This window comes from Suncus etruscus, chromosome 3 (genome assembly GCF_024139225.1).
Source record: "Suncus etruscus isolate mSunEtr1 chromosome 3, mSunEtr1.pri.cur, whole genome shotgun sequence".
NCBI lineage: Eukaryota > Metazoa > Chordata > Mammalia > Eulipotyphla > Soricidae > Suncus > Suncus etruscus.
The window spans coordinates 87,286,796-87,311,510 of NC_064850.1; the positions used below are offsets into that span (position 1 = coordinate 87,286,796).

General features: G+C 47.4%; 1 protein-coding gene across 1 annotated transcript; it reads right to left on the reverse strand.

Annotated features, from left to right (window-relative positions):
• Positions 1-4,336: 4,336 nt before the first annotated feature.
• Positions 4,337-24,706, reverse strand: SLC41A1 (solute carrier family 41 member 1). Its single transcript, XM_049770957.1, has 11 exons — positions 24,297-24,706; positions 21,220-22,229; positions 14,646-14,753; positions 13,612-13,683; positions 12,951-13,095; positions 12,694-12,840; positions 12,023-12,170; positions 10,734-10,813; positions 9,908-10,042; positions 9,365-9,513; positions 4,337-6,659 (listed from the first exon to the last, which is right to left on the reverse strand). The coding sequence occupies exons 2-11, from the start codon at positions 21,592-21,594 to the stop codon at positions 6,474-6,476; spliced, it is 1,545 nt and encodes a 514-aa protein (XP_049626914.1). The 5' UTR covers positions 21,595-22,229; positions 24,297-24,706; the 3' UTR covers positions 4,337-6,473.
• Between the last annotated feature and the right edge of the window lie 9 nt (positions 24,707-24,715).

Sequence of the window (24,715 nt, forward strand, 5' to 3'; positions counted from 1 at the left end):
CTTAGTTTTTATACCAATCCTAGGATGAAGTGTAGGATAGAGTCTGTCATTATGTTTCCAGAAGTTCTGCTCAATTGCAGTTGTCTTGATCAGACCTCTGGAATTAAGAGATCTTGGTGTTGTAAAGATAGTAGGCCAAAGCCTAGACTAGGATCTTTTTTTATTGGTCCCAGGATAAGTTCTGCCCAGTCATGGTTGTCACAGTCAGTCTTCTGTAGTTAGTGATCTTGGCTTTTGCACAGATCAAAGAATGACATGTCTTCTGATTTAATCTTATCATTAGGTGGTGAGGTAAGACAACCTGCTCTTAGACCAAGCTGTGCCAGAAACTAGAAATTAAGCTTCTTTATAATCCAGCAATACCACTCCCAGGAATATACCCTAAGAACACAAGAACACAATACAAAATGCCCTCTTCATGCCTATGTTCATAGCAGCTATATTTACAATAGCCACAATCTGGAAACAACAAAGATTCCCGACAACAGATGAGTGGCTAAAGAAACTGGTATATATACACAATGAAATATTATGCAGCTTACAGAAAAATGAAGTCATGAAATTTTCTTATACATGGGTGGACATGGAAACTGTTATGCTGAATGGAATAAGTCAAAGGGAGAGAGATAGACACAGAATAGTCTCACTCATTTGTGGGATTTAAGAAAAATAAAAGACAATATGTTAATAATACCCAGAGAAAATACAGATGAGGACTAGAAAGACCAGCCTACGAGATGAAACTTATCACAAAAGACTGGTGAGTGCCGTTAGAGAAAAAACTGCACCAACAACTATCATGATAATGGTAGTGAGTGAAATAGAATGTCTGTCTTGAAGACAGGCAGGGGGTGGTGGAGGGAGATGGGGGGGCATAGTGGTGGGGAGGTTGCACTGGTGAAGGGGGATGTACTTTTTATGACTAAAATCCAATTACAAACATGTTTGCAATCATGGTGCTTAAATAAATAAATATACATACATATATATACATATGTATATATATTGCTTTTTTGGTTCACACCGGTGACTTTCAGGGGGTTACTCCTGGATATATGCTCAGAAATCGCTCCTGGCTTGGGAACCATATAGGATGCTTGGGGATCAAACCGCGGTCCGTCCTAGGTTAGTGCATGCAAGGCAAATGCCCTACCACTTGCGCCTGAAATAAATATGTTAATAAAAATATACTTCAGTTTAAAAAATAAGTCAAATCTCACATGCCAAGCTTTACAGAAAGATGGTAATAATATCACTCAATGTTAACAGCCTAAATGCAAAAGTTAAGAGACACAGAGTAGTAGGATTGATTAGAAATTTGAATACAATCTTCTGCTGCTTACAAGAAACACATATAAACAATAAGGGCAAAAACAGACTCAAAAAAATGGTGAAAGGTAACATTTTAAGTATACAATGCCCACAAAAAGGTGAAGTGACACTAGACAATTTCAGAATTATAAAATTTACAATTTTATAACAAAGAGCATCATTTCTTTTTTCATTACAAAACTTAAATACATTTTTCTTCTTTTTGGGTCACACCTGGCAGTGCTCAGGGGTTATTTTTGGCTCAATGCTCAGAAATCGCTCCTGGCAGGCATGGGGAACCATATGGGATGCTGGGATTCGATTCACCGTCCTTCTGCATGCAAGGCAAATGCCCTGCCTCTGTGCTATCTCTCTAGCCCCTTAAATACGTTTTCTCTTTTGGTTTGTTTTTTTTTTTGGGGGGTGGGGATCACACCAGGCAGCGCTCAGGGGCCACTCTGTCTTTATGCTCAGAAATCACCCCTGGCAGACTTGGGGGACCATATGGGAGGGTGGAATTCGAACTACAGTCCTGCATGCAAGGCAAACACCTTATCTTCATGCCATCTCTCCGGCCCCACCTTAAATACTTTTTTTATTGAGTTATCATCTGATACATAGTTACAAAGTTGTTCATGATTGAGTTTTGGTCATGTAATGTCCAACCCCCACCCATCCCTTCACTGGTGCACATTTCCTGCCACTATTGTCCCCTATTTCTCCCCAGAACCCAACCCTCCCAAGCCTACCTCAATGGCAAAAATTTTTCTCCATTCTCAGACAGGATCATTTCTTAATGATTAAGGGATAAGTAAATTAGGAAAAGCTCATACACCTAAATACAAATGCACTTAATGAGGGACCAGCAAAACATGTAAGACAACTGCTAAAAGACTTGAAGGAAGATAATGATAACAACATAATAACAAACATTTCAACACTGTTCTATTAACATATGATAGATCAACTAGACTTAAATCCAGCAAGTAAATGTTGGATTTGAAGGAAGAAACAGAGAGGGACTTAATATATATTTTTACACACACATATAATATATATCATTTACATATATATGTGTGTATAAGCTAATTCCCCCAAATCAGAATATATATTCTTCTCCAATGCTCATGGGACATTCTCTATGCTAGATCACATGCTGGCCATAAAACATACCTCCAGAAAGTTAAGAAAAAAATCATATAAACTATTTTCTCAGATCTTGATGCTCTGACAAATAGAAGGTAACCAAAAGCAGAATGGGAAAATAAATATCTGGAAATTAAACATCTTATCATTGAATTAGTGGGTCAGAGAGAAAATCAAAAGATTCTTGAAAACAAACAAGAATGAGGACATACACTACCAGAACTTATGGGAAACAGCAAAAGTGGTGTTAAGAGGAAAGTTCATACTTATGCAAGCATTCATTGGGAAGGAAGAAAGGAATCAACAAAACAGCTCAAAAAACTAGAAAAACAACTAAGAAAAGGAACACAGAAAAACAACAAAAGAAACAGGCAGAAGAAATAAAACTAAGAGAAGAAATTAATGAGTTAGAATCTAAAACATAATTCAAAAATTAATGAAGCCCAGAGCTGGTTCTTTGAGAAAAATAAATGAGAGCAATACACTCTATCAAGAGTCACAAAGAGAGAACCCTAATTAACTGAATCAGAAATTTAAAGAGTACATCACAACACATACCATAGAAATTCAAATGATTATTGGAGATTATTTTGAAAATTTTCATTCCATGAAATAAGAAAACTTAGAAGAAATAGATAATTCTTGAACACCTATTATCTCTCAAGGTTGAACCAAGATGATTTGGAATACCTGAATAGACCTATCACTAGTGAGGGAATTAAAATGGTAATCAAAAGTCTTCTCAAAAAACAAAAGCACGGGCTCAGAGTGAATTCTTTCAAACATTTAAAGAAGATCTCTCTCTGCCAAGCTCTTTTGGAAAACTGAAAACAAAACAAAACAAAACCCTCCAGAAATACTCCCAAACAATTTTGATGAAGCAAACATTACCCTGATATCAGAACCAGAAAGAGACAGCAAGTAAAAAGAGAACTAAAGAATAATCTTTCTAATGAACATGAATGCAAAGATCGTCAGCAAAATATTAGGAAATAGAATCCAACTCACCAAGAAGATAAGACAACCTAAACCTAATGGGACTCATTTCAGGTATGCAAGGATGGTTTAACTTATGAAAAAATCAATCACTGTAATACAACTACAAGAAAAATCATTAATAGATGTAGGGATGGCATTTGACAAGACTTAATATCTATTTATGATAAAATCTTTCCACAGAATGGAAATTGAAGTTTTTCTTACCACAGCTGAAGTCATTTACCACAAACCCATAGCAAACATTATATTCAATGGGAAAAAACTAAAAACTAATAAACTAAGATCAGGTACACAAGGTTGCTCACTCTCATCCTATTCAATATAGTATTGAAAAAAAATATAAAGTAACCCAGTCACAATTGTGCTTCAGAAAATCAAGCACCTTGGAATCAGTTTAATTAAACTGGTGAGACATTCAACAGTCGCTATCATATAAGCTCATTGGCCCAGCTCCAATTCATGACTAGTCTCAAAGAGATGCAAGTCCCTGAAAACTCAGATACCTTGTGGCCAAACCTGGTGCTGCTTAGGGGTTGGCCCTAGCTCTATGCTCACAGTAACTGTGGGTAGTACTCAAATGATACCTGGCATGTTGTGCCAGGGAAGAAACCAGTCTTCCAACATACAAAGTCCTAAACTCCAGTTCACTGATATATCCCTCTGTTTTGCATTGGCTATTGTAGTGTGTCCAGAGCACCACTGGATTCTCAATAAATCCAGTGAGAACACCATTCTCAGTGAATAGTGGGTGATATTTTTACTCTGTTACTGAAGAGATGGCTCATTTCTTGACCTAATTTCAAGGGGTGTGGAATTAGAGGGCCAGAACTAATAGCTGAGGGGGCTTTTTTGATAAGATACACAGCAAAAACCAAACACCTAAATAAACATCCTCTTTATTTTACCAAATATAATTTATCAGTTATGTTGACATTTGTCAATTCAGTTATAGTAACTATAAATAATTCTCTTAAGACACAGTTCTGTAACATTTTAAGGATACAGGAGTAAACCAATGTAGCTCCTTGCAGCCAGACTTAAAAATACATGCAGTTTGTGCAATCAGGGGAAAAAACTTTGTATGAAAGTCAAGTTCCCTTTCCTTCTTGCTTAGCCTGGTCCTCCCTCTGTGCACTTATATAAGGCCTGGGGCATGGCTATCCTCCTGGCCTTTCAGAAAAAGAGAGATGCTTAAGAGTCCTCAGGGTAGGCTTGGCCAAATTGGAGAGGGGGGGTGAATGTGTGGCAGGGACAACTTGAGATAATATGAATGATACCTCAGGGGCAGCAGTGGACTTCATTTTGGTGTGTGTACAAATCTGTGTGCAAATGTGTTTCTAGAGGAAAGACAGAATGTTGATGTTAATGAACTGTTAGACACAAATCCAATTAGATATGGAATCCAATGTAATGATTCCTTCCAATTCTAAGGTTGTAGATTCCAGAAGGTGGTCTGGGTAGAAAAGGGAGGGGGGGTTGTAATTCTCTGGAGGGAAGAGCCAGTTCCTGGGATAGGTACTGTTTTTGGGTGGGTCACTGCCCTTGGAGGTAGGCCCTTTATAGTACAGGGGGAAGGGTTGAGGTCAGGCTGCAGAGAGACTAGAAAGAGCTCCTATGCCCAGATCTGTATCTGTGGGAGTGTGACGATATTTCTAGCTTGTCCAGTCATGTTTAGGGAAGATATGGAGCCAAAGTTTTGCCACTATTGTATAAGGTGATGAGTAGAGGTGGCTGGTTGATGTCCAAACTGCTAGTTCTGAGTCTTCTTCTGGACTTAGCTTAGGTGAGGAGAGGTAGAAGGAAGGACAGGCTGGATATGGGTCATAATTATAGTGTGAGGATGGGATATGGACTGAGGGAGAACATGGTTGGGTGCAGTGGGCAAGAAAAGTTTTCTGGGAGTGAAAGAGATACGTAGGGAATGTGTGAGGTCAGAGCTTGTTTTCTTGTCACTAGGCACTCAGTGCCTGGCACAGTGCCCCCCACACATAGTAGGCATGAAATACTGCTCGCTTGCAGAAGCACTCCTGAGGAGCTTTTGTATTTGCTGAATGAATGTATGAATGAACGAATGATGAGGGTTTGTGAACAAAGCATGAGACTAAGGAGGAAAACTGACTCCCAAGGCTAGAAAAAAGAGTGATTTGAAGAAGTGGCTGTGGTTAAGGTGACCACACATTTGTCTTCAGGAGAAGCAGCACAAGTGAACATCCTGGCTGCCTTAACCTCTTCCCCATTCTCCACATGCTCCACCCCAAATCTCAGAACCAGATGGCAAGATCGAAGGAAGGAAGTGCTTAGAGATGACAAAAGGTAAACAGAGCCCAACAATCAGACCTCTCTGGCCACTCTGGAAGGACACGGACAACAGAGAGCAGGCCACTGTTCCTATCTTTCTGGATGTGAGAACCAATGAGAAACCTCTGATGGAGGTGTGGAGTGTTTGCCAGGCAGTAGGGTTATGGGCTGAGCCTCCTGGGAAAGCCAGCTCATATCATACAGAGCGGGCTGGATTCAGAGGGCAGGGAAGAGGCCGGGATTACGTAGGGCCAGGAATGGTCTCCTGCCCAGTGCTTAGAGTTAGTCCATTTTTAGGAAAAAATAGGTGATTCTAGAGTGTGAGATGGAGAGAATTATTCCTCTGTCCAATAAAAAAGCAAATCAAATATTTTAAACCAGAACCTACTCACATTGGGCTGGCCTACTCCATGGGGCTGAAGCTAAACTCAATAGCTTCAGGTTCCCAGGGAATCCCTGTGCTGATGCACCTCACCTGGAGACCCTGCAAGGAAATTGCACTTGGTGATTGTCTCAAAAATCTACTCTTCCTGCTTCTCTCAGCCATCTGTTCTTCCTGAAGTCTGCTCTATAAGCCTGGCTCAATATATAAATATTCCCATTGAAAATAATGAGAATTTGGTATCAAAGTGAAGTCCTAGAAAGAGGTGGGGTGGAGGAACAAAAGAAATATTTTCAAATAGAAAGTGCAAAGGGGTGGGAAGAAGGCTGTGACCAAGTTAATCCCCAACATCTGTATCTCTGTCCCCAATGAGCCAAAGGACATGAAAGCTGAGGGCTAAGAGCCCTGTGCCGAGCAGGTCCCCCAGAGCTGTCAAGTAGGGGATGGAGAAATTGTCCGGGTCCAGGCCGCGGCCCCACATCCAGTGCACCATCCAGTCTGCGATGTACAGGAGAATCAGCACCTGCAGGGAAAAGGCCCAGCCTTGTAGTGGTCCCTCTCTGCAGGGGAAGCCAGAGTTCACATCACAGCACCAGGCCTGGTGGCCATGGTCCTCAGTGAGGCAGCTCATCTCCTGCCCAGCATCTCTCTATATTCCAGTTACCGACTAAGTACTTCTAAAGCATGAAAGCTCTTTAGAAAAGAAGGTGCTATGACTTCTGGGGTTCCTTCTCAACAGTCTAGTCTGTTCCTAAATTTAAAAGGCTTTCCAGTGAAGCTCACTGGTGTCAGAACGGAGAGGCTTTTGCCTCTAATTCTGGGTCATCCTATCTTAGGATGGGTCACTCCAATTCCCGCCATGCTGGCCTCCCAGAGCCTGGCAGAGGATGGGGGCAGGGTGTGCTTCTCATTAGAGATTTCTTCTCTGTGCAGAGTAGAATAAGGACACTGTTTGAGGCTGCTGCCAGCACAGTTGTCTGAGTAACAGCTGATTGTCTCAAGCTGGCTTCTTCCTGACCCTTTCCATTCTGCTGGTGTGGGCTCAACAAGTGCAGTTTATTTTAACATTAGTTCTAGAAAAGTAGAACGACAAATAAGCCAGCTAAAATAAAGCTAATGGTGTACAGCAACTGAAAAGATAATTTAAATTATATGTTGGTTTTTCTGCACTGTTGCTTCCCTTCCATCACTAGAGATAATAAAGAATGATCTAGATTAAAAGTAGGCCATTTGTTAGTGGGCCAGAATCAGTAGTAGGACAATTGTCAAGAACTTGTAGAATGCAGAATCTTAAGTCCCACTCTAGAACTCCCTGGTAGAAACCTGTATTTTAACAAGTGTTACTGGTACTTTCATTTGTGGGCTTTATTTTTGGACAGCTCCCAACAGTGCTTGGGACACTTCTGGAAGTGGGCTTGAGGTACTGTTATAGGCTGGTGGGCACCAGAGCTACATCTGGTAGAGCTGGGAAGTAGGAATAGAGAGCTGGGAGTTAGTATGTCAGGGATCAAGCCCAGAGTCTCACACATACAACATCTGAGGCATGTGCTCTCCCTCTTGAGTTATATACCTGGTCCCCTTAAATGTACTTTTTTGGATTTGTTTTTGAATCACCTCCTGTGAAGCTACTCTTGAAGTCTTCCCCAATGTTTGGGGAACCCATATAGGTATAGGGATCCAAGTCAGAGTGGTCATCGCAAAAGCATACATTCTATTCCTCTGAGCCATCTCCCTGGCCCTCTGTTGCAAATCAGCCCCTGATGAAGTTGACTGATGGAGGGATGGAGGATGAGGTCTTTCTCCTCCAGCTCAGACCACGCGTCTGTTACCCCTCAAATATACTTTATTTGGGACTGGGGGTGTTGGGGTCATACCCAGCAGTGCTCTGTGCTTAAAGAACAAATGCAGTGCTGGGGATCAATTTGGAGTTGGTCACATACAAGAAAAGTACCTTAACCATGGCACTATCTCTGGTCTCTTTCACGTGCACTTGATCTAGAGTACTAGATATGGCAGGTTGCATTTTACGTATACTGTCATGAGCTCTTACATTTGGGATCTCCAAATCATAGTATTTCTGTGAAAATACATTGTTTCTAACAATACCATCTATAACACATCATTTGGAAGGTTTTTCTCTTGACTGTACTTTGCAAATACTGTGGTGTGTAAAGTCTGCCTGAAGGGGCTCAGGTGCAGGAATATCCTGGGGAATCTAACGGTCAGAATACTTATTTTCAGTTGAACTCAGCTGGTTTCCTGCCTTGTCAAGGAAGCTAGAGGTGACTTTTCTGCCCCCGGAATACCTGCATCCAGCCTGCCTTGTGTGCTCTGGCCATGGCTGAAAGCTAGACCCCATAATGTCACACCCTTTCCAGCAACAGCAGATGTGGCCCAAATAGAAAGTGGGTGGGAAAGTTAGCAGCTGCCCCCATTTCCATCCTGTTTCTACTAGGGGCACAAATTTCATGCAAGGATGTGGTGAGTTGGTATCTCTTGTGGGAATTTAGTATCAAGTTTGAACAGGCTTAGTCAGCCTTGCCAGGAGGCCAGTTCTGAAATGACCTCTTCAGGAAGGACTTTTTTGAAGTAAAGTTGGAGCTGAAGGCATGCTTGTCAATCAGAATAACTTGTTGACTGAAATGACAGAGCTTATATCTGTGCAATGCAGGAGAATGTAGCCATGAAAAGTCAGGCCACTCTTCACTACAAATCCAGATATAAGGATCTCAAAGACAGATACATTGTGAAGTAAAAAGAGCAAGGCATGACCCAGTGGTAATGCATATGCCTTATATGTATGAGAGCCTAGATTTAATGTTCAGCAACACACACAGGCTGGGGACATAGCTCAGTAAATACATATGCCTTATATGTGTGAGGCCCTAGATTCAATGCCCAGCAACACACACACACACACACACACACACACACACACACACACACACACACACAGAGGATTTTGACATTCTTTAAATCTGTTTAGCCCCTCATTTAAATAAATCTCCCAAGGAACTGCATGCTTAGCAGTCAAGTGGAGCTCTGTGTTCTGGCCAGTAGGGTTAATGACGAGTGTATGACTCAGATCCACATACACCTGCTGAGAACCTGCCTCTGTTCTGTCTTCTCAACCTGTTCAAGGACCAATGCTGAGCTAGTCCAGAGCAGGCCAGTGGGAAAGAGGTATTGGGCCTTGGTCCCTGCAGGGCACTTGCCCTGGCGCCATACCTGGAGCAGTGCCGCAGTCATGTAGAAAATGATGAAGATGAGTGTGAGTGTGGTATGTCCGCCCTGCATACAGCTGATGGTATAGAGGAATACCAGGTGTCCTGGGACCACGAGCAGGAAGAGCACTCGGGCTGAGCGTGAGTTCACATCTGGGACCAGCAGAGAGAGGAGTGAGGAAGAATGAGGAGGCTCCCAGAAGGCCTCTAAGTCAGCCAGGCAGGGCCACACTACTTGCCCCCACTTCACCCCTCTACAAAACTACCCCTGGCCTAGTTCTCCCCCAATAGCACAAGCAGCACAGCAGAGAATGCTCCCCTGAACCTGCACATCTTAGCCCAGGCTGTTGTTTTTCATTTATTTTTCTGGCTTTGGGCCACACCCAGAAGTGCTCAGGTTTACTCCAGTCATGCCTGGGAGACCATGTGGTGCTGAGGTTGATCCAGGGCTTCCTGTCTGCAAAGCATGTGCCCCCCCCCCCCTTGAGCCCTGTCCCTGCCCAATGGATGACTGCTCCATCCCTCAGAGGCTGGGAACCACCATTACCAGGACTGAAGAAGGTTGTACAGGGACTGGGGCAACGGCGTGGGGCCTGCCCAGAGTTCTCCCCTGGCATCCCATTCATGTGGAGGAAGGTGGAGATGCGGCTGGCCTGCACTGCCACCAGGTTGCCTCCAACACCTGTGAAGATGCATAGGACAGAGGAGGAGAGAAGTGAGAAGGGCATGAGCCTCTGATCTGTGGGAGCTCTGTCCTCATCTCCCCTTGCCTGGGCAAGATTCATTTACCATTCCCCAGGGTGAGATAGTGAAAAGGAAGATGGTCCCTTCCAGGAAGACCTCCAGGCTCTGCCTCTCTTCCCCTCCCTGTGGACACAGCTGAATGTGTAGAAAGGACGTGGCAGATGTGCAGACTCAGGGGTCTGACTTGTCTCCGCTGGTAGTCTGTGGGGCACCCTGGAAGTGGGCTGAGGCCTTGCTTGTAGGCCGCCACATGCAACTGTGTGTACCTGTGCTGCTTCCTCCTAGGACCTGTTACCCTCGTCCAATCCTGAGCCCTGCTATGGGCTCTCAGAGGCTGCTGTATTTGGATGTACAGGGAGTAATCAGAGACCCCCCTTTTCCCTGGTTCCCCTGTGGAAGACAGAGGAGGACAGCCTCTGGGATTGTGAACATGATCTCTGTCTCTTAGCTCCTCGGGCAAGTCCTCCCTTGCTGATCTCTGGGTCCATCCATACCTCACCTTCCACCCTCTTTCCACCTCTGTGAACAGTCATTAATGTTTCCAAGTCTTCCCGACTAGAAAACTCCCCATCCCTGCCAAAGTCTCTCTCTTCCTCCCCTTTCTCCAGCAGTGGGTGCCAAGACCTCACCATTAATCACAGGTGTGAAGACAGCCATGCCTGCAAAGTTGGGGTCAGAGACAGTCTTGTCCAGGATGAGGCCTCCCACACTGCACAGATACAGAGACAACATGTCACTGAAGTTGTGATGCAGTCTGTCAAGCTTTGCCAGAGACAGCCAGTCTTGGTGAAGACAGAATTGGATGCCTCCTGGAGATTCCATTTTTCATTCTTTCCTCCCTTGCCAGAACTGGCTTATGACATGTGGCCCAAAGCCCACAGTGGTCTATGTATCCTTGGGCAAGGCTATAGGACCAGCTAAGGGTCCTGGATCTGTCTCCTGAAGTTGCTGGGCCCTGTCTGAGGACCACTGCTGTTCTGTCTCCTCACTATTTCGTTCTGCTTCCAGTTACAGTGTTCAGCTCTGCATCAGAATTGCCACGCTCTCATTCAGACAGTGCTCTGAGGAGGGCCAGTGTTCCCAGTCAGGGCTCACACCCTCAAGATTGCTGCACTCAGTCAGGATGTGACTGGATATGAATCAGTAAACTCTACAGTGAGACTTTGTGGATTTGCTAAAAGAGTATAAATTGGATCACAGGCTGCCATAGAGCATAGTGACAGGCACTCCAGCCCTACCAGTAGTTCCTGCCTGTGATTAGCATGACCTTTTCAATTCCTTGTTCACTCTGAATGGTTCTGTCACTTTCTTAATGTCCATTTCTTCCCTATTATTATTGGTGTATAAAAAGGCCGTTGATTTTTGTGTGTTCATTTTGTAGCCTGCCACATTGCTATAGGAATCTATTATTTCTAGAAGCTTTTTGGTAGAGTCTTTAGGGTTTTCTAAGTAAAGTTTCATGTCATCTGCAAACAGTGAGAGCTTGACTTCTTCCTTTCCTATCTGGATCCCCTTGATTTTTTTTTCTTGCCCAATTGCTATAGAAAGTACTTTTCTAGTGCTATGTTGAATAGGAGTGGTGAGAGAGGACAGCCTTGTTTTGTACCAGAATTCAGAGGGAAGGCTTTTAGTTTTTTCCCATTTAGGATAATATTTGCCATTGGCTTGTGGTAGATGGCCTTAATTATATTGAGAAAGGTTCCTTTCATTCCCATCTTGCTGAGAGTTTTTATCAAGAATGGGCGTTGATCTTATCAAATGCTTTCTCTGCATCTATTGATATGATCAGGTTCTGTCACTTTCCAAAGAAGGACATGTGACAAATACACTAGTGAAGGAATCCTTAATGTAGACACCACTTTGCCTCTCTTCAGGACTTGTTGGGAGTCTATGGCCGAGTAGGGGAGGAAGGGCTTACCTGCTGATGGCCATGGCGATGATCACAGGCTCCCAACCAGAGTACAGCACTTCCCTGGTAGCTGGGCTCCGGCGGGCCAGCACTACCCATACAGGAAGCAGTGCCACAAAGAAGGCACACACCAGGGGGTAAATGTACTGCCAGTGTTCTGATGAGACAAAGAGCACAGGATGATGAGCACTGAGGCCCCTGATCCCAGCCACCTCTACCCCTCTTAGTTCAGCCTTCAAATGTCCCAACAGCAATTATATGAGGTGTTTCTGCAAACATATTGCCTCAATGGACATTAATAGTCCTCTCTGAGGTAGGTGAAGCCCACAAGACTTCTCAGAAGCACAGACCAGATTCTAGGTTGGTTGATAGCTTTGCGAGCCTGATACCACTACCTCCTATTCCCTCCAGTTTGCAAGCAGATGCTAACATTCCCTTCATGCATCCCCTGCCAATGAAAAGAAGAAACCATGGAATTAGGCAGGAATCTGCTTTGTAGCCTTTTTTCTCCTGCCTCTATTGCCTGTATGAATCTGAGTGAAATGCTCGCATCTTTAAGGCCAGGAATTTGCACAAACTACTTTCTAACCAAATCATTAAGATTATGGAAGTAATCCTGCCCATTTACAAAACCTCCCCCCCAGAAATTGTTTCTGGGTATGGGGGTGTTCAGCTTTTACCCTGCTCCTGGTAGAGTCCCCAGCTGATGCCCGAGAGCAATGCCAAGGTGATGAGGTCACCCAGACTAGCAGCAATAGGTGTGGCCACATTATCTGGGTTGATGCCAATCTTTCGAGAGCCAATGATGACTCCAATCATGATCATACCTGGAAAGGAAGGGAGTAGCCTAGCATGTGAAAAGACAGGAGATGCCAGACATGCTGGTTGCTCCTGGGGAGCCCCTCCTACAACCCTGGCCCCCACTTCCCTTCCTTACCCAGAACCAAAGAGGCAATGAAGGCTGTTGCCACACTGCTGGCACAGAGAAGGAAGGCATGGGGAATACTAAAATGGCCATCAGGGATCCAGCCAAAGACGACAGCTGCGATGGATGCCAGGAAGCCCACCACTGTGGCCTGCACCTGCAGAAGAGACTGTTGACTTGGGAAGCTTACAGCAGAGTGCTACTTAGCTACCTCCTGGAGCCCTCAGTTAGCCTGGCAGCCCAGAAGGCAGGCCAGAACCTTTCTTTAGTTCCATACCAGGCATGAGGCCTGGGCAATGTGTGCTGCAGAAGTCTAGGACACACTACCAGTGAATGAGGGTTTCCTTGGGGATTGGAGGTACCACAGAGACTGAAGAGTCTGAGTCACAATTGGGAAGCCTCATCTGGGACTACTGCGCAGCCTTGCAGGAAGGTAGGTCTCATGGGTGAGCACCTATGAGCTTCTCCTTCCTGCTATGTGGCTCAAGCCCCCACACCATGCTGCTGACTTGGAATGTGCTAGTCCCTCACCCCCCAACTGTGCTGTTTTTCTGAGTAACCAGGCTCTACCTTGAGCTGCTTGGGGCAAGTGAGCTCAGCAGGATGTCAGGGTTTCTTCACCCACGAGCAAAGGTCTGATCTAAGCCTTTCAGTCCACAGTCCCCACTCTTACCTGGATGAGGGCCATGTTCCCGGTGATCATTCGCCAGAGCTCCTTGGGTGTGTCCATGTGCCCAATGTTGGCCTGGGAGAGGGAGAGCAAGGGGCTGCAGCTCCCTTGTTAGGACCCTGCCTGTCTTTAGACTCTAGGTCTGGACAATTCTCCAGGGTTGGGGGCTTCAGGGGGAAAGGAACAAGAAAGAATCTTGAGCTCTACAGCTGGGTGGGGGCAGGCAGGGACCCCCTAGGACAGACTCCCTTATCACTTTCTGTCTAGGTATCTGTTGAGTAGAGGGAAAGAGAAGCCTCTAACCAGGTTAGGTCAGAATGACACTAAAGGCCAGTGAGCAAGCAGGAGAGTCCGGGAAGGAGTAGGGGCACAAGATGGGCATGAGTAGGGCAAATTGAGGGAAAGCTAGGCTGTACCTCTTCTCTCTGCTGCCTCCTCTGAACTTGTGGCCAGAAAAGGACCACCTGCTCTCCCCCAACCCCCACCACCATCATCTTAGGATAGATCCTTAAAATCTAAGAGGTCATAATGGCTCTGCTCCCTGTCAGTACGGGTTCATCCTGAATATGGCTCACGCAGGCTGATCCAGGAGCCATGGGAGGGAGTAACTCCTTTCTACTGAGCTCCTGTGGGGGACAGGGGAAAAGAAGGGAGGGCGGGAAAGGCCTGGCTCTGCTCCTGCCCAGCTGCAGAATGGGGCTGGAGATCAGAAGAGGCCCCCATCTGTGCAGATGGGGGGACCAGCATGGAGCTGGCCTGTCAAAGCTGCACAAACAGTCACGAGGCGGATTGCGAAGCAGGAGGTGGGGCAGCAGTCCAGGAACGGCGGGGACATCCAGAAAGCAGGCCTGGGAGTCTCTCCGGGCAGGGAGCCCCAGCCTGGAACAAGACACCCGGCCTGGGCTCTCCCTCCACCTGCCCACTGCAGTCCCATTCTGGGCTGGGCACAGGGAAAGGACTGGAGTGACTGACTGCCTTGTCTGGGCCTATGCGGCCTGAGTCCTCTTTCACCCCCTTCGCCCTGCTGGCACACTTACTGCAGTGGAGAGCCTTGATGCCAGGGTCATCTCCAGGTTCCCCTTCAGTCCTAGCAGTGCAGGCACCAGAATGAAGACCTCTGTCACCTTCTGGAAGACTTCCCAGTGCTACAAGGTGAAAAGAAAATCCAAGAGTTTTTCTGCCAAAGGGACTGGGGTCAGGGTTGAGAAGCATAGTGTCAGGGTGTCAGGGAGGAAATGGGATCCTCAAGAGTGAGCTGTCTGCGCCCAGAACAGTGGGAGGCAGAGTAGCTTTCCCAACCAGGAAACCCTTGCCTCGCTCTAGGTCCTAAGCCAAGAAGACAGAATAGACTGTGGTGTCAGGCTGGCTTACTCTGTCTGCAGTGTGATCCCATGCAAAGCAGTCTCCAAACCCTTTGCCTCAGTTCTGTTTCTCTGGGGCCTCAGTCTTGGGAGGTGTTGTCTCAGCTGCTGTGAGTTGGGGTCACGGGGCTGGGTTGCGGACATGAGCTTGTTTGGTTTCTATTTCCAAGGGCTTTGTGCCTCAGTCACAGAAACCCTCCTTCAGTACAGGCTCTGAATGAAGGCTGTGGCCCAAGCCTGTGTACTGCTGTGTGAGAACACTCTTCTTCCTCCTGACCTCTCTCCCCATAGCCTCCCCGCAATTACTTGGCTCTGACAAGCAGGTGGACCCCTGTAGGTGGACTGGGTTAGTTTCAAGGCTGGGTTCTACTGTCCTATTAAATCCTTCAGACAGCATTTGTGAAGCATGGACTGTGATGGGTTCAGTTCATCCTAAAGCCCTACTGTGGGGCTGATGGTTTCTTCAGGCAATTGTAGCACCAATATGATATGGCCAAACTGCTAATAGCATTCATGATTAAGCACCACCTCAGACCAATTAGGATGGTTACTACAGACAGTAACAAGTGTTGGAAAGGAAGTGGAGAAATTCGAACCTTTGTGCATGGTTGGTGGTAATGTAAAATTGCATATTTATGGTGGAGAACAACATGGTTGTTCCTCAAGAAATGACAAACCCAACCACTCTAAGACCATCTCATTTCTAGGTATACATCTCAGAGTCTGAAAGGAGGATCTTGAACAGATGCTGAACAGATATTTACATGCAGATATTACATGAACTTAGGTTCGCTATAGCATTGTTTACAATAGTCCAGAAGTTGAAGCAATTCAAATTTCCTATGAACTAATATGAAAGTATGAAAGAATAAGAAAAATACAATCAACACATAAGTTCAGCCTTAAACAGTTCTGCTACTTGCTGCTGCAGGGCAGACTTCAAGGCCCATGGTACTCACCTGCTAAAGTCACATGTGCTAAATAAGTCAGAAAAAAGACAAATATTATGAGAATGACATACCTGAAGTATCTAATAGTCACATTCACAGAACAGTGGTTGCCAAGGAGTAAGGAGAGGGGTAAAAGAGGTGTTTCTGTTTAATGGGGATGGGAGTTCAGTTTAACAAATGTAAAAGTTCTAGAAATTTGTTTTTGCAACAATGTAAATATACTTAAGACCACCAAACTGTATGTTTAAAAATGATGACAATGGCTAATTTTTATGATGTGTAGGTTTTTGTTTATGAGGATTCCCCACCCCACCCCCAATAATTGGGGCATCCATGGTGATCATTTCTAGCAAGTCTCAGTCCCCTGGGTCAGAAAGTTCAAGTTTGGGCTCAAGTGGTGTGTGAGACCATGAGGCCATGCAATGCCGGGAACAAACTTTGGGCCTTGCAACAGTTTGTGCTCCAGCCCTGTGAGTCATCATTCAAGCCCTACAACATAAGTATTTTCCCCCGAACATACATAAAACACAAAGAACAGCATAGAGGAGGGAGGTTCTGGGGGGTCCTATGAGGCAAATACTTGACTTCTTCAGTCTGTGCTGAAGGGGGTGAGAAGAAAGGTCTAGGGAAACCCTCAAGAGCACAGTGAAGAGCTGATCAGGTCATCAGGGCAGGACAATCCCCTGCCCAGACCAAGGCACGTTTACAGGGAAATGCCCCACTGAAACTCAGGCCTTTAGGGCAGGGGTCTCAAACTCAATTTACCTGGGGGCTGCAGGAGGCAAAGTCGGGGTGATCCTTGAGTGCAAAGTCAGTAGTAAGCCTTGAACATTGGGGGTGTGTGTGTGACCCAAACAACTAAAACAAAACAAAACAAAACAAAAAAGATTCCTCTAGGGCAGGGCCACAAAATGTTGTACGGAGGGCCATTTGCGGCCTCGAGTTTGAGACCCCTGCTTTAGGGGAACCCCTTCCATAGTTGCTGAGCTTTCAGGGTCCCACAGAGCCAGTCCTTTCCAAACACTGGTGGGATGTGAATCCCTTCTCATGTCCAGGCCCCGCAGAGACCAGGCAGCCCTAGCCAGCCCTCGCTGTCTGTGGAACTCGGTGACTGTTACTCTTGGACAAGATCGTGCCTCCCCTGGTTTCCAGCTCCCCGCAGGCTCGGCCTCACTCTGCTTCACCCTGACCTTCCTTGTCTAAACTGGACAAACAGCCCCAGTGAGGGCAAAAATTCTCTTCTATCCTCTCCCCTTAGTGGTTTTAAGGGCTTCTGCAGTCCCTCCAAGGCACCTGAGCCACCAGCCCTGTCCACTAGCTGATGTGTGCTGTGTGTGTGCTGACTGTGAAGTTCACAAGGAAAAGCTTCCAGAGAGGCAAAGCATCTTGTCTGAATAATTCATGATTAGGGCAGTGCTGGGATTCAAACCCAGGGCCTCCTACATGCAAGGCTACCAAGTCATATCCCCAGTCTGAAACAGTTCTGAATTGTTTGTAAAGAATGTTTCACTCTATGACGGATTAAGAGAAAGTTAAATGCACTTCAGCTGAGCCCCTCTGCTGCCACTATAATCAGTCTCAATCCTTCAACGTCAGTGAACGGCTTCCCTTTGAAAGCCCTTTCACTGGGCCCAGAGAATAGTTTTTAGCAGGCACAGGATGAGAGAAATAGGCCAGGGGAAGAAGGAGCCATAAGAACAACTTTTATGCAAGTCTCACCAACCTGCAGAGGCTGAAACCTCACATTACTTTAACCCCCACAAGACAGAAGTAGCTGGAAGGTGGGGTTGCCCTGAAGTTGGGGGTGTGCAGAACACGTAGGAGCACAGGGTGGGTGTCTCCTTGCTCCAGGCTGAATTCAGGCCTGCCCTGTTCTTCCTAGCTGGGAGTGCCTGCCCCCAGGACCAAACCATGGGCCAAGCTGCCAGCCAAGCCCTCCCTAACGCCTTCCCTTCCTGCTTAGCCGGCAGGGGCTGGAAAGGGCCTGTTCTAGGAGGCCCTGCCCCACTTGGCAGCTATAGATCTGCACTACTTTTTCAGCAGGCAGTGCCTCTTCCCTTTCCTTCTCCTCCTTGTGGGGTCTGGGGGTGGGGTTTACTGGTTCTGAATATTCTGGAGGTGAGAGATGAGCCAGTTTTCCCTACACTCAAGAGATACTGCTGACTCAGAGCCTCACCCCAAGTTTCAAATGCCATGAACCCACTTTTCTGGGTTCCTTTTCATGAGGATCTTCCATCCCTTACCTTCTCTGGCCTCACAGCCCGACCCAGCTTGTTTTCAAGGGTCTGCCCAAGCCCCCTTCCCTTCTGGGGCCTTTTTCCAGGAAGGGGACACTCCTGACATGAAGACCAGATTCCTGGAGAAAGCATAAAGAGCCTGTTGGAGAAACTGGAATGCTTGACTAGAGGTGATGTTGTAGGATGATGGCAGTCTGGTCAGAGTGGATTTTAAGCTCACCTTTCCTGTCTGAGACCACTAGTCCTGGCTTGCTTGCAGACATACATGTCTGATCAGTGAGAACAAACTGGTGTGTCCTGCCCAGAAATCTAGTACCTGGGATCAGGTCAGCCCCAGTGAAGGTGCTTCTGCCCCACTCCCTTACTCCAACCTCATGAAGATGTCCTGCTGGGTATTAGAGCTGAGGGGTATGGCGCTCCTTGCCTCAGGATCCTCACAAGTAATGGGGTCTGGAAGGACCTAGGATGCCACCTGGAAGTCCTTGAGAGAGTGGGCATAGTCTCTTGGTACCCTTGGGCTTAGAGAGGATGGCACTGAAAGGCTGTACAAAGTACCATGGGAGTCCAAGGCCAAAGTAGGAGGCAGGGCACCGGGGCAGCAGAGCCTGGTTTTTGCCAAGCCTTAGTACTGAGCCTGACTTGCTCAGTGCCTTGGGCCATGGGCTGGGGAGCTCTGGGCAGATGATGTTCAGCTCTCACAGTCTTACTTGGGCAATCTACCAGCCTTATCTTAGCACAGAGGCGGGCAAGCATAGGGAGTGAGTGCAGGGAGAGAGATAAGGGAGACAAAAGGGAACCTTCCAGAAGAAAAGTGGGCAAAGAAGTATGAGGGCAGGCCAAGGAGACATCTGAACCCAATATGTACTTCTTCTGGTTGTTCTGAGGCACTGGAGACACACTATAGCCCACTCCTCTAGATATCCCAGTCCCTCAGGCACATCCCACTGTTGACTGCAGAGCATTTGTTCTAGGAAAGAGAATGCAGAGCGGACACCTAGAAATGATTCCACTTTCTGCCATCCTTTTGCTCCCCTAGATGTGGTGTAAGATTCTCCCTGGTCCTTTTGGATCCAGTTCCTCCCTGATATTTCACTGCAGCTGTTTACAGGGAGGGTTTGAGTCTAGCTGTGGCAGGGAGACTGAAGGTGAGATTAAGACGAAGGGGCCATTCCAGTCATATCAAACCCTAATCTGGGGAAAGCCCAGGGGCCACACTGATGGCCCTCTCTGGCACAGTGGGCAGGCTTGGAGGTCTCCGACAGTCTCAAGCTAGTGGGGAGTGAGGTGAGGGTGGAGCAAAAGGCAAGAAGACTTTTCCAGCTCAAGAACTCCAAGTGTGTATGTTGGGGAGGGAGAATGTTTGTTCTCACTCACTTCCAAACATAATTGCGATTCTTCCAGGCTCCAGTCCACCCTGTTCTGCACACTTATCATGAATCACAGCCATGGCACAGGCCAGCAGGCCCAACAATAGGCTCTGTCTGCTGGCTAGGGACAAGAAACCCAGTCCTTCTGCACACAGGAAAGGCCAACAGTGGCTCCATTTTCAATCAGGAGACAAAACCATCCTCTGGGCTCATCATGGACCCTCTGCAGGCACCAAATCAGAACTCACAAACCACGGTCAGAGGAAAAAGGTAGAAGAGACAGAGAAGCAGCTCTCCGGCTCCTTTCTCCTCTTCTCACTGGCCTGGGAGTAAGGACAACCACCAGGAGAGGAGTCCAGAGCCACAATTCCTGGCTCCAGGTGTTCTAGCCTCCCTGAGAGGCAGTGCTCATATATAGGTCAGGGAAGGGAAAGACAGCAAGGGGCCAATACAGGCCATCATCCTTTCTGCAAGTGAAGGCTAAGATGTTCCTGAAGGGCTTATGTTAATGTAGCTTAGGAAGAGGGTTGAAGGATTCACCTAGAACTGACTATCTTTAATGCCCTTTAGGGCCTTGGGAGACAGAGCAGGTTTAATACCATACATACGTGGCTTGGTACAGGGGAGGGGGGGCTGATCTCTATGTGATCTTGAGAGATTTCATGGTCAGAGACATATTGGAGTAATCCTAGGGGGCCAAAGTCAGCGCTCCTCCAGCCTGTGTATATATCTGAATACTTAAGGCAAAGCCCCGCACTCTCAGCAGGAATTTGATCCATATGATGATGCACTGAGACGAACTTAGCACCTTCAAAAAGCTCTGCGTGCCTTCCTGTCCTAGACCTTTTATCTGGAAACAAGACTAACTCTCTCTTGGCCCTGCAGGTTCTGGGGAAGTCCTAATATATGATACAGAGAGCACTTCTGACTCAGTTTCCAGGACCTGCCAATTCTAACTCGGTCATCTCACAAAGAACCTTCTTTGTTTAGGACAGAGTGATGAAAAACAGGTAAGGAGCAAGGGCCAGGTCAGGTCTGGTTACATTTTGTTTCCATTTAAGTCACATAATTAGCACTTTTAGATCACGTGATACCAACTTCCCCAAATCAGGCATGGGACATCCTGTGTCCACCCTAATTTCCCAAAGAGAACATGTTAAGTTTAGGGACTGATAAGCAACATCAAATGCCTTTAAGTACTTTCCCATTTAACCTGAGACCCTCTTGGAAGCCAGACAAATTCCTGCCCAGCAGGAGGACAAGAGGGGAGACTTGAAACTAAGCTATCCACACTGGATCTCCTTGAAACCCCATGTGAAGGGAAAATCAAGCATAAAAAGATCACTCACTCATCCAAATGTCTCCCACTGGGCTGGGCTTGCCAGGAATGCCCAGGAAGGATGGCAGACAGCAACCCTGTTCTCTCTCTCAAGTCCCAAAACTTGAGAACTTGGAACTAGTTCTGCTTCAGTTAAGCAACATTGCCTTGGGCAACTTCCAGGCTGATGGTGCTTCCTCCAGGGTTCTGGAGAAAGCAGACTGAGAAGAAACTGAGGGCTAGATCCAGAAACAAACAGTATTCTAGGAAGCAGCAGCTGCTTCTCACAGGAAGTGGAGAGAGCTCCAAGCATTGGTGCTCTGAGAAGGAAGCCCTGGGCTCACAGTCCTGCGCAACTCTCCCCCCCTCACCACCTACCTGCACGATGTCCAGCACCATGCCGGCGGCCACTGTCCCAAAGCCGGCCAGGAGGAAGGGAAACAGAACTTGCAGCCCAATGGAAAAGGAGGTCTCCTTGAGCGGGGAGGGGGGTGGTGGGCCACGGTCGGTGCTGACGTCGTCACTTTCGTTGCTCTGGCTCCCATTCTCCAGCAGGGCATCCTCCTCCCGGATCCCCTTGGCATTTGCCCGAGACTCAATCACCACCACCTCTACCCCTGTCCCGTCGGGTCCCAGGAACTCAGAGGTCCCTGCCAGGGGCTCTCTGCCGGGGCCATCAGAGGAGCTGGCCGAGGTGGCTGGGCCAGTCCCATTCAGCTGGTGGACGTCCTTTGGCTCTGGCTTAGAGGACATGACGGGAAAACAGTGCCTTTCTCCTCCTTGCCTCTTCTCTCTAACTTGGGAAGAACTTAGTCTTGGGGTGAACCCAGGCTGGGGTGCCGTAGGACCTCTTCCCACGGCTCACAGCTCCTCCCAGGCACTGCAAAAGCTGAACTAGCAACAGACAGCCCCATCAAGCAGAGAGCCACAAGCTGGAGGGGAACAGCACGTCCCTTGGAGACCCCGCAGCCAGCCACTAGGGCACAGATGCCTGACTGCAGCCAGAGGCTCCGAGCTGGAGGAGATGAAGGATCTGGATCTGGATCTAGCCCCTTCTTTGGTTCTCAGCTGCCAGCTCCTCAGAGCAGGGGGCACTCAGAGCAAAAGGGTCCCGCAAAGTGTGGGTGCCCTTGTAGGTGGTCCTTCTTTCTCAAGAAAGTAGCCTGGGTCCAAATGTTTAGAAGACAGTGCCAATCTGGGGCTGTTGCCTTTTTCTCTCTGTCTCAGGCTGGCTTCTTCTGGCTGTCCACAGCTCCTCGGGCTCTGCTGGTCTTGGGGCAGCAATTGCTGCTTCTCTCTGTCCCTCCAGAGATGTTCTGCCTTCCAGAGAAGACCCTGTACTGCTCCGAATTCCTGTAGATGAAGTGATGAGTATCTGTGTGGAACACCTTATGTGGGAAGGAGGAAGACAAGGAAAGAACACAAGGAAATGTCAGGGAAAGCTCGTCCTGGAATTCTTCCCCATGGCAGGCATGAAGAATTTGCTTTCAACTCCTTCTTTCCATTAATCCAACCCATTCTGGTGCCAGGATGTGGATCAGCCATAGAATACTTACTTGCCTTAGATGTGGAAGGCTCTGGGCTTGTGCCCCAGCACTGCCAACAGTAACAAACTCCCCTTAAATGGAATGTTATAATTACCTATTCCAGCACTACAACATCTGAAGGTCTAGCATTATCCCCTCTGTCCTCCAGATCCCCTAAACAAGTATCACCACTTATCAAAGGCAGTGAGATAGGGCCAGTCGAAGCCTGGGAAGATGCTGGAGCCCATGGTTCCACCTTCTCAACACTGAGTTTGGCAAAGAGGCCCTGCAGAAGAACTCTTCATCTTATATATAAGGTTTGGGGACCATGCCCAGCAGTGCTTAGGATCAAAACTGGGCTTTGTGCACTAGCACTTTTAGCTGCCTCCCTAGTAGGTCCCATGGCCCTTCTTATACATAAATAAATATTAAGACTCTACAATTGGGAGCTGGCCATGTAGCTTTGAGTTAGAGTACCTGCCTTGCATGCATGAAGCCCTGGGCTCAATCCTGATACTGCTTAAAAACAAAATAAAACCAGAAAGCAACAACCCAGTATTGTTTAGGTGAGATCTTCCCTTGTCAGTCACACACTCTATCACAAGTTCCTTACCACAAATACCTTATTGCATTACGCAGGGGTCTTCAAACAACGGCCCGCGGGCCACATATTGTATTTATTCCCATTTTGTTTCTTCACTTCTAAATAAGATATATGCAGTGTGCATAGAAATTTGTTCATAATTTTTGTTTTTACTATAATCTGGCCCTCCAACAGTCTGAAGGACAGTAAACTGACCCCCTGTTTAAAAAGTTTGAGGACCCCAGCATTAGAGACTACTGGTGCTCACCACATGGCAACATGGTAAACAAACTGGAGACTGTTGACTGAAGGTCCCCAGACCCCAAACTGCCTGAGGTCCCAAGAAAAAAACAGACAGACAAGTTCTCCCTAAGCAGTGGGCAAGTGGCTGGACCAAGGCCATGAGCAAGTGGCCTGACCATGTCTGCCCTTGAGAGTCAACAGTGCTACTAAAAGCTCAGATGCTGACTTGGATCCAGGCCTCCGGCTGTTTCCCTCCCCTTGCTCTTGCCTTAGGAGCTTGTTAGGACAGGGAGAGATCTCCTTTTGAAGAGGGCGGAAGAATGTTGGTTAGTAGATGCACATTTCAGGGTTACTAAGAGTTGGATGTAGTGAAATACTTAAAATACAAAAGCAGAAAACAAAAAAGCAGCAGCTAATAAGTAAAACAACAGCAACATACACACAGCCAAAAAAAAAAAAAAAAGGCCCCAAATAAAACAAAGCACAAAAGCCAGAATGCACTTGTTACAGCTCCTGATCCAATGGAATCCCTAGGCTTGATACTGTTTGGTTTTAGTTCACCAGAACAGCTCTTACAAGTAAAAAAAAATTTTTTTTTGAAGAGTGTTTACCCAGGTATGATGAACAAGTCCCTTACCAGGGGAATTATTTCTCTTCCTACCAGCTTATAGCACCCCAACTTCCTTCTCCCATCTCCTTATGCACACTGCCTGAGCAGCTTTCAAAGGCCCCCACTAGGGACAGAGGAAACTTCTGAACAAGGTAGTCCACTGCCCTGCGGGGCACACATTTCTGGGTCGGTTAAGACCTGTCTCTCCTCCTCGGGTCTCTGCAGATCATCTAGCCTGCAAAGGGGCTCGAGGGACAAAAGCCAGACTCCCCGCTTTTTTCCAGTTAAGACCTAAGACGGCCCAAAAAGGCCCGTGCAGTTAACAAGCAAGAAGAGACCCAAGATGCGAGGCGGGAGCCTTAGAGAGACCAGTTTCAGTATCCTCAGACCCGAACCGGGAGAAATCGGGCAACCTCCTGCCTCTTTGCATCCAGATCCGAAAGGGGAGGCTCCGGCCCTCCCCCCAACAGCCTCCCCAGATCCCCAGACTAACCTGCCCCTCGCGTAGGAGAAAGGGGGGCGCCTGGCGAGAGGCAGCAGGAGCCCGTGGTCTCGGCGGGGACAGGGTTCCCCCTCTTCTCATCACTCCACCTCCACAGACCTCCTCGGCCTCCGGCGTGTCCCCCCCACAAACACACACACCCCTAGCCCAGGAGAGCGTCCAGCTGCGACCCCCGGCTCGCTACATTTCGCCTCCGCATTTACAGCGAGGCCGCCGCTCGGCTTCCACGAAGAGGAGGTGGCCGGGGAGAGCAGGCTATATCGCCTCGGGTCCGCCTGGGGGTGGAGGGAACCGGGGCACCACCAGAACGTGGGGTCGAGTCGAGCTCACTCTGCCCCCCAATCGCTTCGGGCCTGAGGACGAAGGCCCGACTGGTTGGCTGCTCGGGGCAAACGTGATCTGGGACCAAC

Excerpts from the sequence above, each read along its gene's own strand:
- SLC41A1 (XM_049770957.1), bottom strand. The coding sequence starts at position 21,594 with ATGTCCTCTAAGCCAGAGCCAAAGGACGTCCACCAGCTGAATGGGACT. Across the intron at positions 14,754-21,219 it reads TGGTGCTGGACATCGTGCAG|CACTGGGAAGTCTTCCAGAA; the intron begins GTAGGTGGTGAG and ends TTCACCTTGTAG. Across the intron at positions 9,514-9,907 it reads TACAACCTTCTTCAGTCCTG|ATGTGAACTCACGCTCAGCC; the intron begins GTAATGGTGGTT and ends TGCTGGTCCCAG.